The 13,304-nt window shown below is 42.4% G+C and overlaps 2 protein-coding genes across 4 annotated transcripts; both read right to left on the bottom strand.

Moving 5' to 3' along the window:
• LOC8077721 (GPI-anchored protein LLG1) lies at window positions 467-5,098 on the bottom strand. The gene is made up of 3 exons (XM_002452592.2): window positions 4,635-5,098; window positions 4,483-4,542; window positions 467-1,153 (listed from the first exon to the last, which is right to left on the bottom strand). Exons 1-3 carry the CDS (start codon window positions 4,723-4,725, stop codon window positions 798-800), a joined length of 507 nt encoding a protein of 168 aa, XP_002452637.1. The 5' UTR covers window positions 4,726-5,098; the 3' UTR covers window positions 467-797.
• LOC8071765 (phosphatidylinositol/phosphatidylcholine transfer protein SFH9) lies at window positions 6,495-12,911 on the bottom strand. Of its 3 annotated transcripts, XR_002452486.1 has the most exons (16): window positions 12,549-12,911; window positions 12,037-12,132; window positions 11,620-11,935; window positions 11,439-11,538; window positions 11,008-11,274; window positions 10,312-10,389; window positions 10,130-10,231; window positions 10,000-10,049; window positions 9,826-9,925; window positions 9,603-9,695; window positions 9,392-9,511; window positions 9,010-9,172; window positions 8,517-8,878; window positions 7,684-7,758; window positions 7,111-7,437; window positions 6,495-6,887 (listed from the first exon to the last, which is right to left on the bottom strand). XR_002452486.1 is itself a non-coding variant. In XM_021459918.1 (15 exons), exons 2-15 carry the CDS (start codon window positions 12,041-12,043, stop codon window positions 7,417-7,419), a joined length of 1,854 nt encoding a protein of 617 aa, XP_021315593.1. In that variant the 5' UTR covers window positions 12,044-12,132; window positions 12,549-12,911; the 3' UTR covers window positions 6,502-7,416. The 3 variants fall into 3 exon arrangements, 2 of the variants coding, with proteins under 2 accessions (XP_021315593.1, XP_002452636.1); XM_021459918.1 differs by having other exon boundaries at window positions 6,502-7,437; XM_002452591.2 differs by having other exon boundaries at window positions 6,502-7,437; window positions 8,517-8,875.

The raw sequence follows: 13,304 nt of genomic DNA, 5'->3' as shown, positions 1-13,304 counted from the left end.
ATTATTGGTTAATTTATTGTGAGAAAGTAACACTGCTGTCCGTAGATAATATTTTTCTCTCACAACTTATCAGCCAAACAAACAGGCAAATCTGGAGTGAGTTCGTGATATCGAAAACAATATGCTTTTTTTACTCCATCTGTGTCCGAAAGCTTCAACTCCTAGAGTTGTCCTAAGTCAAACTATTAAAACTTTAACCAAATTTCTAGAAAAACGCTAATATTTATAGTATCAAATTAATACCATTAGATTTATCATAAAATATATTTTTAAAAGATACTCATTTTATGTTATAGATATTGATGTTCTTTTCTATAAAGTTGGTCAAGTGGCACGGATTATGAAAGTTAATGGTTTCAGTGAGAAAGAGAGTATCTTACCGAAGGTTAAGCTGTCGCTACTGCCGTTGAACATAATCTGGAGTTGCAACAAAACTTTATAAGTATTTTCTTGTCAAGCACAATAATTAGGCATTGCAACAATATATTTTATAAGTTGCAAACACAACATTTTTCCAGAGGACCCAAAAACCATTCATACTGATAATCTATATATACATATACTCGTCCTAATTTAACACAACAACCGCAATACAATGATACCGTTAACTGATGGAAGCTAACATTGACACTGACAGATCAATCGAATTCAGAAAAATATGCAGTAGGCCATGAATTACATTAGAGAGATTTTACACATAAAAGGAAGAACCTGGAAACCCATCATGAGCACCAAAAGGTGCAACTCAAGCCTCATCAGCTGTAACACACCATCTTTGGGGAAAATGAAGTTATAGTTCAGTGGAACAACGCTACTACCACACTCAAGACAGTAATCAACACAAGCAAGCTGCTTTGAGCGTGATAACCACTGTTTGCAGTGGCACTGTCCTTCTGGGGGACATCTGCGCAAGAAAGCCCCAACTTGCCTTCTTTGCACTCGCTGGAAAACAGGCCTGGTGGATACTTGCCATAGAGGTTGATGTAGCTGAACATTGTCGATGCACAGTCGTTGCTCTCATCATTGAGGTACATATAATAAGGGCACGCGAATTCCTTGAGTGCCGCACAGCATTGGCTGGCTGGAAACTTTGGCCCTTTGCACTTGCCTGTGATGATTGTGTAGTTCAGGAACTCAAAGTTCACAGGGCAACCTGATGATAAGCAATTAAGCATAGGTAGGCATTAATAAAATTAAAAAATATAATTATGTAATATACAAGTAGTAAAATGGAATGTGACCAGAGGTGTGTTAAGAGACAAAACACAATAGATGATATATATAAGATATGCTCAGTTCGTTCTACTCAGCACAAGATGAAAAGGAATATATATGTATTCCTAATTGCAATGAGCTACCATGGTCGCAGAGGGGCTGCCTTGAAGAATTTAGTTTCTTTTGTTGCCGATTAGTGCTAGGACCAGCCTTCTTAATTGACTTTTAGTTCCTCCAACGAAATTTTCCATGTCACATTAACAATTGATTTCAATATCCATTTTTTCCTATCCAAGGCACACAGGCTTGATAATATCCTTCTTTTGTTTCGCTCTCTATTGCCTCTATGGTAAGGATTGGGGATGTGTAGACATGGACATGAACATGAACATAAATTGGCTAACAAAAGCGTATCACCATCAGGTCCTACCATTTTAATAGCTCCTGATGTTTGGCTTTTTGTCTTACAAATAGACAATCCTGGTCAAACTCCCCAATAAAATTCTAACGAACAGGTGTTCTCCAAGTCCACAAGCTCCATGTCACTCTGTCAGTCTGTCTATAAGCATATAATATGCACCTAGTGCACTATTCCTCATATGCATCCTTGAAGCTTTAGTATTGAAGAGTCTGTTCCTCCTATGCATATACTAAACATAGTAGCAAGCCTTTCATTTGCTATCACTGAGGTGATAGTCACCGACACCAGCATTGCTGCAGCAGCAGCCCTAGCCATTGACACGGTGGCCAGTGACACCGCTGTTGTCACGCAAACCAAGTGTTCTAAGGGATTCCTGGGCACTGACGTTGACATTCTGGCCTCCATGTACGCTGCAGAAGCTGCATTAACACCATCTCCAACATCTACACTGCTCGCCGTCTCCATTTCAAGCCTTGCGACCTCAAGCTCAACTTTGCTAGTGCATGACACCCACCATGGGTTCAATGAAATAGCCAAAGGTCATGGTGCTTCCCAGCTGCATCACTGGCCTGAAGATGTTAGGGAACATTTCCAAGGTTGTTCCGCCTTCATTCTGGACTACCATGGCACTGGATATAGACATGTTTTCAAGAGAGCACTCACTTGGTGGCTGCAAGTTCTGTGTCCGCAAGCTGTTGAGCCATTGTCAGCATATGCTGCTGGACAGGAGCAAGGAGCAAGGCGGCCTAGAGAGGACAGTTGTTCTATGGCTATTATTGCATACACTCATGAAGATTGCTAATGGTAGTGATAAGATTCAGCCAATGCCATGGCCGTCCTTCAATGTTCCTCATTTGGTTACAGTGTGGAGAAGTTCTATTTTACTTAGGAAACCTCCAGTTCATCAAGATCTCATGTGTGCATGCTGAAACTGTAGGAAATTGGAGACACAAGATGGTGATAAAAGTGAGTTCCCTTGTGCTGATTCGAGAGGCCATGTGGCGGTATGTTTGGACTTGCTTGGCATAAGGGTATGCAGTGGTTATTTTGCAAACTTGTGTATTCTATCCAAAGGATTGCTGCAGTTGACTCTATGGTCACTACCACATGAACATATTTCTAGCATCTGTTAAATTCGATTGGAAGTTTTAACAGTTTAGGTTGGAGCTTTCACTCTGTGCTGTACTGTCCTTAAATCATTGAAGTGCATTTTCATTAAGCTAACCAGTGAGCAGATGGCGTGCTGGGTTGTGGAACTAATAGAATTGCAGCCTGTGCTAATTTGCTGAGAAACTGCAACTTGGGTGCAGCTCTCACTAGAGAAGATGAAAGTATCATGAGGGCTTTGACAATAAGCATTCTGTGAGTGTCAATGGCCTAACTTCCTGTAGTTTGGCAGCAGAAGCATGATGATGGGTTGTCAGCTAGAAGAGCTGAGATATTTCAGTTCAAATCATTGTTGACTGATGTTTTTGGACATACAGGTTTTGGTTCTGCATTTGATAGTACTAGCTGTACTCCATTGTTTATTTGTTAAGTTGCTGGAAGTTGGATGGTTAAGAGTTCGTTTCTGTTTATGACCAATATTGCAACAGCAAAAGTTGCACTGTTGCGTGATGGAGATAATTTGTTTGAGGCGGCGATTGATAACACAAGTCAAAGCAATAGTCCAATTGTACAAATACAAGATGTGCAAGAAGTGTATTGTGTGCAATCTTCCTTCAACATATGTTGATAGGTTTGCAGCACATGCAGACAATTGTGTTTGCATTCAGTAGGGACAGGCTTTTAGGTGCTTCCAGAGGTAAAAACAGTATGCAGAATCATTTGTAAGCTTCCTCTTGTCGGCAGTGGGATTCATGCCATGCTTACATATTATACGAGGAAAGTACAAGAGCAATGGGATCCAGGAGATATGCAGATGCATGGTGGTTTGTTCTGGCATGTGTTTGAAATTCACTACAAGATTGAGAGGGTGATTTCTGTTGGCAGTGGTTCTTGAGTTGTTATCTCTTAACAAGATTGTAGTATGTCAACACTCAACATAAGTTATAAAGTGGTTATTTCTGCAGGGTTTTCTACCTTTATAAAGTTTCAGACTTGTGCACCTGAATCTAATCACACTAATTCATTATTGTCAAGCTCTGAACATGGGCAGCAGCATGCGCAAATTGGCTAAGCATATGCTTTTAGTCCATCTCAGAGGAGCAACTACATCAGATAGTCTAGGCAACCATGAAGATAAAGGTCTGTCGATGTACAACAAAGGAGTTGCCTGAGCTGCAGGGAGTTGAATGTGGAACTACTGAAAAAGACAAATGGAGCAAAGTCAAGGCATAGCACTGAAGAATCACAAGTGCCATGGGATACCGGTGGTTTGACACTTTTGCATCGACTTGAGGGCAAGTCAAATTTTATAGAGGGTAGAATTTGAGGAATCATCCTAGGTATGAGCTGGAGTTGCGCCATGGGCCATGTTGCCTACTGGCCCAAGCAACTGAAGGGCAACACCACAAAAAGAGCAACTGCATCAGAAAGGAGAACTCAATGAATTGAATACAGAGACATGTCTTGTTCATCTTCCTCCTCTGGTTCCTCTCCCTCTAGCCCTTCTCCCTATGTCTAGAGCTATATCTTCCTTCCCCAGCTCCGATTCCAAATTGCCTGCTAAACTCGAGACATCCCTCTTCCAAGAGGTTGTGTAATCCAGTTTGTACCCAAACTGTTATGTCATTAATGGAAGGGTGTGCTAGCACATAACTCCCAATCTCAGATCAAAATCACCCAATCCACGAATCAATCACAGGTTGAATTGGTTAAAGGAGAAAGGAAGGGATGAAACTTACTATTCTTGGCCTGCAGCAAGCTCCTCCCTGTAGATCCGGCGCTCGGCTGGAAGACGCTATCTGCTCATGCAGAACAAACAGAACCAGCCCATCAGCTACGAAACCGGAAAGCGAAACGGACAGCAAGAAACACCAGGGCAAAGAAGTCGTACCGGACAGGAAAGAACCATTCGCCGCAGAGGTGAGCCCAGCCACCACGGCGGCCGAGAAGAAGAGGACCAAGAGGCCACGGCCCGCAGCCATCGCCTTGCGCCCTCCCACACAGCAAGCAAGAACTCGCCGCTGCTGTTGATGGGACACCGGGATGTGGGCCTGTGGCCTCGAGGGAATGGAGCTCGTGAGGCTGTCGGATCTAGGACGACGACGGCAGCGGTGGCTGTGGGACGCGGGATGAAGAGGCCGCCCACATGCGCGCCACGACTTCTTCGCTGGTGGTGCTTGCAAGCTCTAGCCTCCAACCCAGGTGCTGCAGCTGGAATTAATTAGCGTCGCGGGGTGGTGGAGTGGAGGAGCTGCACGGGGTAGCTTGGAGACGCCAGAGCCGGACAGCAGCGAGACTCGACGCGGACGCGGTTTGTTTGGTGATTCTTTCCTCTCGCCGCTATGCTATGTGACGGTGGCGAGGTTGGCACTTGGCAGTGGACGCTAGCTGTAGCTGGGCTGGAGAGAGACAGTGATGACGATCACGGACGATCAAACGGTGATTAGTATTAGGTGTTCTTTTAAGCATACCTCGATCAAAGACGGTGCTTAGTATAAGTGTTCTTTATTTTTTTAGCATACCTTAACTACTACACTATTTACTATAGTCTCTCCTCTTCAAATTAATGGCAGTGTACACATGCTCTCTCCATCTATTATGTTAGGCCTTGTTTAGTTGTGAAAAGATTTTGGATTTTGTGTTTGACAATTATTGTCCAACTATAGACTAACTACGTTCAAAAGTTTCGTCTCATAAATTACAGACAAACTGTGTAATTAGTTTTTGTTTTCGTCTATATTTAGTGCTTCATGCATGTGACACAAGATTTGATGTGACGATGAAGAGGTGAACTAAACAAGACCTTAGTCAAGTTTATTTTATTTTTTTCTCATCCCTCTAGCCCTCTCCTCTTTATGTCCTCTCTCGATTACACCTTTGCTGATACTCTCTCCTGAGCTCCTCCTCCCTCCTCCTGATCACCGGCTGGCCAGCAGCAGTGCCCGCCGCTGCACGCCCTACACTCGACGTGGTGGCTAGGTTCCTCCCCCCTCGTTCCGCGGCAGATGGGAAGGCAGACAAGCTCAATGGTGGGGAGGTCGAACCAGGAAGCGCATCCCTCGGGATCGACTCCAAGGCTGACTCGATATTGAACGACACTTCAACGACCAACCAACAAGGGTGAATGGAAGATGGAGGCGGCATGTTCTCGCGTGCTCTCAAAAGGAGGAACTAGGCCGTGTTTAGTTGATGAAGTAAAAAATTCGTTGACACTGTAGTATCTTTGTTTGTTTGTGGTAATTATTGTTCAACTATGGACTAACTAGGCTCAAAAGATTCGTCTCGTAAATTTCAACCAAACTGTATAATTAGTTTTTATTTTTGTTTATATTTAATACTCGTCTCGTAAATTTCAACCAAACTGTGTAATTAGTTTTTATTTTTGTTTATATTTAAATACTCCATGCATGTGTCTAAAGATTTAATGTGACGGAGAATCTTGAAAAATTTTAGGTTTTTGGATGGAAGTAAACAAGACCTAGGTAGTTGGGATTGGTGTATTGAAGGAGGTCCATCTTTCCCTCTATTTTATTGACTTATCACCAATTTAACGTTGACAGGACAGAGGATCATTGGACCAAGAATTTTACTTTCTCAATGCGGATAGTTTTTTTGATCTCACCTTGTGTCGAGCACACGCACATTGACTCGAGATTTGCACTTAAGATTGACGCGGTAACCAGTCTTTGCGTGGAGTAAATAATATAACTCCTTGTACCCGGTAAAGAAAAGAGGGCAAAAGACAATAAGATAATTGCAAAATGGTGGATTAATTCCGTCTGTTGTGGAAAACGGACCTGTTGGTAATACCCTGGATCAGGGGGCAAGCAAAATTACACGAGTCTATACGTGAACTTCAAGTGTATGCGTGGCTTCGTGCCCAGATTCTCACGATATTGACAGTTTCAAAAGGTTTGCAGTTGGACCTTCAGCGATTCTTTCCTCGCGAGCATGTGCGCTGCTCCCATTCGTCCTCGCCGCGCAGGTCCTCTCTTCTTCTAACAGAAAACGACGTCTACCCTCTGGCAAATGGCTGTGGTCTAGTAGTTGACAGCTCAGTTCCATGCGTCTTCAATTGGCAGACAGCTCATGGAGTCATGATGTAGACGAACATCATTCCTCATCAATCATCATGCTACAGAGTCTTGTAAATGCAAACATGCAAGCACTTGACCGTTAGACGTGAATACGTTGAAACAACGTGTTCACCACTAGATTTTGGTTAGTTGCAAAGTTCTAAGAAAACCAAGTTCAATGATACAGTATCTACCAACCAAAAAAATGGATTGAATTATGGGTGAAACTAACTGTTCTGAAAGAAGAAAAAAAAAAGGATATGAGACAGCACGGAGCATTGAAATACATACATCATATCAGGAGGCTCAGCGCTTAGAGGAGCATAACACAGAATTCCTTTAGCTCTATAGATTGGTCAGTGTCTGGTGATTTTCCAGGACGCTGTTCATGACTATCTCTTCAGTTTATCACAGGTAAACTATCTGTTGTTATTGCGGCTAACATGCCATGGCACTCATCTCTATAGTAGGCTGGGAAAGATAATCGGCAAAAGGCGACCATGTACAAAGCAATGTAGTTCAATTCTCTGTCAGGCAGCAGACATTAGTAAATCGCCATTTTTTTTCTCTTGTTTCTGTACATTGCAGGTAAGTGTATTATGTACAAAATTTCCTCCGCTGCACCCAAAAAAATGAAAAAAAAAAGTTAGCATGCACAAGTGTGACTATTACCATATTACGAGATACATGATGAGTCCAAATTCATATATTCTATAATATCAGTATATCTGAGGCAGAAATAGCTTGAATGTGTCAGTTTCAGACATCAAGGAACTATCCATGCCAACCTGAACTGGATATTATGGATCCGAAGACAGACACTCGATGGATAGTTTACTAACAATTGCATGATGTCATACTTACCCTAAGATCAGGCTCCGTTACAGCTTCCAAGGTTTCTGCCATCTGCATTTGTTTGATAACTGTTGCATGCAATACCTGGAAGAACAGAACCCCCAAAAAAACAGACTACGTAACTATGTAGTATATTATTTGAAAAAAAAAATCAACAAAGATGAGAACAAAGGAAAATAAGTTTATCAGATCTAACGAATAATAACTAGTATTATTAAATAATGAAATTAAGTTAACTGGTTAAATTTAAATCAAGAACAAATATCAAATGACCAGAAAATGGCTTTATTAATTAAATCAAAAAACAGATAATGAACAGTATCTGGTGAATAATAACTACTCGGTAAGCACATTGTGCCATAGCAAAAACCTACCACATAATACATTCACTTTGGCAATCTGGACAATAGCAGGACTTAATAGCAGGACACAGTGGAGGCTCAAGACCATCAGAAGATGTGTTTTAAGAGGTATCAATCAAATATAGACCTGTGGGTTCCCACAAAGTTGTCCTAAAGATATATCCACCTGGGAACAGTTAAGGGATTACCCAACAAAATCAAAAGCTACATCAGATGGTCCCCGTAGTTGTTTTTGAACAATGAGCGGCAATGTTTGGCCTTTAATGTGAAATTTTAGCATCACAAACTTGCCAATTTTAAATAAATTGGTAAAAGCAACTTTCGTATATAAGTTTAACTTGCATTGCCTGAGAGTGAACAAAGATTTTGTTTAGTAAAAAGAAGTGATATAAAAGGTACCATGGCACTCGGGCCATAAAGGCGAAAGCCCAAAGCAATTCTAAGGAGCATGATATCCATAAAACATTGTTTGGCAGGTACCTTCTTTGTCTTCTCCAGATCAAACTCAATGGACTTTATCCTGTCAAAAGAATCTTGTATGGCCCGATCCTTGTCCTGTGGAAGCTCTGGAGGCTTTCTGCTCAGCTGATTAAACATTGACTCAAGTCGATCAAGACGCTCAAGGCAAGGATTTACACGATCTTCCTTAATTGTCTGAAGATCTGCCAGATTACTGGGTGCAGTTGCAGCATGTGAATGAACGTTTTCCAAGTGTTGTCGTCGACGAATGAAGAACCGCAAAAATGATAGTACTCTAAGAAATACATCAACAACTCTTCTTGATATATATTTCAAGAACCCATCATCATTGCCTACACCATCATTTGGGGCACGCCGACCTGCTGATTTGAACCCATATTTAAGCATGAGACAGGCTGGACATCAAGGCGAGCCAACTGATTTGAAGAAATGATGGTGTATAACAAATTCTTTATAAAACTTCACCAAATAATGTAGAATTTTAACTTGATACCTGGCGCAGGTAAACCCCCATTTATCAGGGAACCTTGTTCTGTGTTGAATTGCCTAATTTCATTTCCAGTAGAGTTGTATCTCCTGTTGGATCCTACAGCTTTATCTGCCGTATGAGACATGCCAATCAAACCACTGTACGTTGTAGATCCTGATTCCCTCACCTACAGGGTAAAGATTCAGAGATGAATAAACTACAAAGTTATACAACATACCAACATGGTGGCATGCGGCTAAAAGGAACAGAACACCTATTTTCTAATGAAAGCCTAAATATGCAAGTTAGAATCTTCATAGTTACAAGATAGACACACAAGAAAAATAATGAGATTTCTCCAAAAAAAGGGGAAAAAAAAACAAAGCAGAACTTAGTAAGACTTTACTTCCTCTCGAACTGGGGCCAAACTAGGATATTCAACATCTTCAGGAGCCACAGGGGATCCAAGATCATCAACATCTGAACCTGATTCAGCATTTGATGTGTCACTAATTCGTTCTGGTAACTGAAAGAAGAAAGAGCAGAACATCCAATGTCAAAATTGGAGAACAGAATGGCTTATTCAGCACATGAGAAATCAAAATCAGTAAACTTACCTTGAGAGCACGCAATCTCATGGAGCCTGTAAATGTTTCTTCTATATCAGATACTTGCCCAACTTCCTTCAATGACTCCATGCTATGTACAAGCTACAATAGAAAAATAAGGTCATCACCAGCAGCAACAATGATGACAGCTAACAGATAAGTTAAATATACTGATGTACCATAAAAAACAGTAGACTACAATACAGTAAGAAGGCATTAGTCATAAATTTACCTTCATGATTGAAGGATCGCTCCAGGGGCCTTTGTTAGACCTCAGGCACCCTCCGAGGTTAGAACACGTGCATGAACCACCAAAGTACTCCGGCAATTGGCTGAAGATACATTATGCTTAAGATTTGCACATAGGTTCACCAATAAAATAATCTTTGGAGAAACAACCACCAACCTTGCATCAATAGCTTCAAGAAGTTTGCTTTGATATTTTGTTCCTAGAACCTGAAATCATAGAGTACGTATGAAGCCATACAAAGATCAAAACATGGATAATCAATTGGGAAGGGCTGCAAAATCACTACATGTATTTTAGATGACGTTTTGGGGTCAAGAAGTCCCTTAACAGTGCTCCATATCAGCTTGAAACCTGGTCCCGCATTTACAATAAACATTTGATGTAGTGTCTGCATAATTTGTGACATGCTTGGTAATCAGAAGGGGATCAAACTAAGCTACATTCAATCATCTCTATACTAAGGCTAACCTCAGGATAATAGTCACCATCTATTTTTTGCATACAACGCACCAAATCCCTCGCGATCTTGCTAAAGTTCTTCCAGCCCTATATCACAGGGAACAGGAAAAGGAAATATTCATATTAGATATCTGAGCTGTTTCAAACTACATCATGCTTACAGAAAACAAATTAAGTAACAAAGATAAAATCCAATTGTGCCTGCATCAGTAGTTCAGAGGACCTTAAACCTCTGTAGCTCTATCGATGGTTCTTTTTTGGATCGATGGATTTATATCCAAGCATTTGGGAAAAAGTAAACAAAGTATCAGAATCAGAACAAGATCCAGTGCATAAGTTTTTCTAACAGGAGTAGGTTTGATTTAGATATCTAGTTGAAGTAGCAGACAGGTATTGGAAAAACAACAAGAGTTGGTCTTTTTCTCTAAAAGGGTCAATTTTGCCACAAACATTAAAACATCCCAAATCCTAATCAATCAAACTACAGGGATGTTTTAAACAATATCTGCATTACGGAGACTATAAGATACATCTGGCAAAGCATAACAAATATGTTAAAAGTAAGATTCTTGCAAATGAATTTATACGGATGATGTTGCAAAGGAAAGCAGGGAATGCTTTTCTTTTTAATTTTATTGTGTTTATCTCTTTCGAAAATCAAGATAAGTAATGGAGTTAATAAAACAATATAGACAATGAACATACCACACCATGGACATCCAATATCGTAGTTGTAGTATCTATATGCCTTTTGGCAGAAATTGAGCATGCAGGGAATTTCTCCCGAAAAGCTCTCTCAAACTCCTGTACATGATACTTAATATAGCGCTCAACTGTCGTGATTTGTACAAGCTTGTTGGGTTCAACTTTCCCAAGCAACTCAATGTACACAGGCCTTCCTTCCTTGTCAACCCCATGGTAACCATGAGGATAATATTGCAGGACCTCCTCTAGCTCATGAAATTCAAAATCCTTCAATGAGTCAAATTAGCTACTGTTAGTATGCATGATATAGTTTTGCAGAATCATATGATGAACAATCTTAGATGTCATACAGTGCATGTAAATACATCTATATATCAGTAGAGTTTCATATAATTTTGAGGTCAACTTTTTTAGAATAGACAACATCCTACTTCAAAAATGGTGTCTGTACCGAACTCCTTTCTCCACTGCAGCATGTCCGCCCACATCTGTGCTGCTTTTTCAAAATCAAACTTCCTCGCTTTCAAAAATCTACAGCACAGAACTGAAAATCACCAACTGACATTGTATAGCTGAAAATAACAATATGAGCATATTTCCTCAGGTCTCAACCTAAGCATCATATGATAATCATCATGCTTGACTGGTAACAAGCCCCTAGCAAACAAAACCTCCCGAAACGAGCTCACTGCCTGCTCTTCTTCAGCATCTCTGACATCCTCTATAGCTATCCTTGGCACTCTGCAGTCCACTTTTCTCTTTCCCCTCTTCTTTAGCGAGTGTGTCAGCCTTGTCGATGCATGTAGGGCTTTCTTCCTCAGCGACCGCATCCTGGTGTGCCTCGGCTCATCCTCTGAGATCTCGGCATCTGCCCTATTCCTCCTCTCATCATTACTGACAGATATCTCGATGCTATCCACGTTACCCTCTGCAACAGAGCATGGCAAACCCCAGAACATTATCTGCATTGCATGACCGAGACACTAAAACTGCATACATATAGCTACGACAACGAGCACCTGGCCATACCTGACATTCTCTAGAAAAGCAGCTCAAATGATCAGGCCCTCCCGCTTTGTATTGCTCCGCCCGATCACTGATTCAGTGCACACGGCAACCAGAGCACTGACATAAAACGGTTCATAAATACATGTCAATTCACAGAGTTTGTGTTCGCGTCAAATTCGCAGTGCATTTCATTCCAGAGCGGCGGGCGGATAAAACGAGGGCCATGGGGCTTCGGTTGAACACCCAAATAATAAAATCGGAAAATTAGACCAAAAAGTACCAAACCACCTATATCGGTACGAACTCCACCACGCGGCAAACAGCAGCCAACTGGATGGATTGGGGGAAAACAGCGCATATTCGACTTTCAGAGCTCAGAACAGACAAAGGGGGGGATAGATTCTGCGGAGAAAACGAGCAATCGGATCGGACCGGGTCGTCAATCCACGCCGGTGACGTCCCAGGGAACGAGGACACGGACGCCGACGGAATGGAGAAGAGAGGCCCAGGGGCAGCAGTCCACGAAGGGGTACCTGGATCTGGATCGCCGCGCGCTCGGCTGGGATGGCGGTGGCGCGCCTAAGAAGGTCGCCTCCGCCTCCGCCGCCGCCGTGAGATCGATCCGCTGCCTGCCCTGAGATCACGACGAGAAGAGACGGGGCAGCAGCACGAAGCGTTTGGTGTGATCGGGGCGGGGCCTTCTTCGCTTGCCTCCCTCCCTCGGCGCCTCGTCTCCTAACGCTTACGCTTCCGTTGCTTCGTTTCCGCCTACTCCTCCCTCCCTATACTCTGCTTTGCCCCTCCCTTGCCTCTGCTAGTGCTCGGTTACTGGGCGCTCCTTTCCCAGTTCTTGCTCCGGGCCCCGGCGTCAGCGGCGTTCGCGTGGGGTCGTGTACGCCAGAGCCCACAAGGGCGTGCGCGCGTCGCGATTGACTCGCTCCGCCGCTCGGCGCGCCCGCGTTGCGTGACTGGTTTACGCAGGCTGCGGCGCGCCGACGCTCACGTGCAAAGCCACCAGCAGCAGGCGCTGAGCGTAGGGCCCCTGTGTCGGTTAAGAAGATCTCCTCTGTTTCAGGAATTTTTAGGCTTCGGAATTCGGATGGATCAATTTTATAGGGGTCAGCTTAAAAGAAGATCAAGAAAGGGGTAATTAGCCGGAAAAAAAAACAGAAAGGGGTAATTACCCAAATACAAAGAAAACAGTCATTGAATTGATTATATACTACCTTTCGCGAACAAGAAAATCTGTCACCTGGTTATTATTTGCCAAATAAAAAAGTTGGCATTTC

Source organism: Sorghum bicolor, chromosome 4 (assembly GCF_000003195.3).
Source record: "Sorghum bicolor cultivar BTx623 chromosome 4, Sorghum_bicolor_NCBIv3, whole genome shotgun sequence".
Taxonomy (NCBI): domain Eukaryota; kingdom Viridiplantae; phylum Streptophyta; class Magnoliopsida; order Poales; family Poaceae; genus Sorghum; species Sorghum bicolor.
Note: the sequence above shows the minus strand (reverse complement) of the source record. Positions and strands in the feature narration are given on the sequence as shown.

What these genes read in the sequence shown, in the direction of transcription:
- LOC8077721 (XM_002452592.2), bottom strand. Translation starts at nt 4,725, where the DNA reads ATGGCTGCGGGCCGTGGCCTCTTGGTCCTCTTCTTCTCGGCCGCCGTG. An exon ending in GAATGGTTCTTTCCTGTCCG is followed by an intron (nt 4,543 to 4,634) that starts GTACGACTTCTT and finishes CTGCATGAGCAG; the next exon opens with ATAGCGTCTTCCAGCCGAGC. An exon ending in CTTGCTGCAGGCCAAGAATA is followed by an intron (nt 1,154 to 4,482) that starts GTAAGTTTCATC and finishes GCTTATCATCAG; the next exon opens with GTTGCCCTGTGAACTTTGAG.
- LOC8071765 (XM_021459918.1), bottom strand. An exon ending in GTACAGACACCATTTTTGAA is followed by an intron (nt 11,275 to 11,438) that starts GTAGGATGTTGT and finishes GACTCATTGAAG; the next exon opens with GATTTTGAATTTCATGAGCT. An exon ending in ATCTGGAGAAGACAAAGAAG is followed by an intron (nt 7,759 to 8,516) that starts GTACCTGCCAAA and finishes CTGTTCTTCCAG; the next exon opens with GTATTGCATGCAACAGTTAT.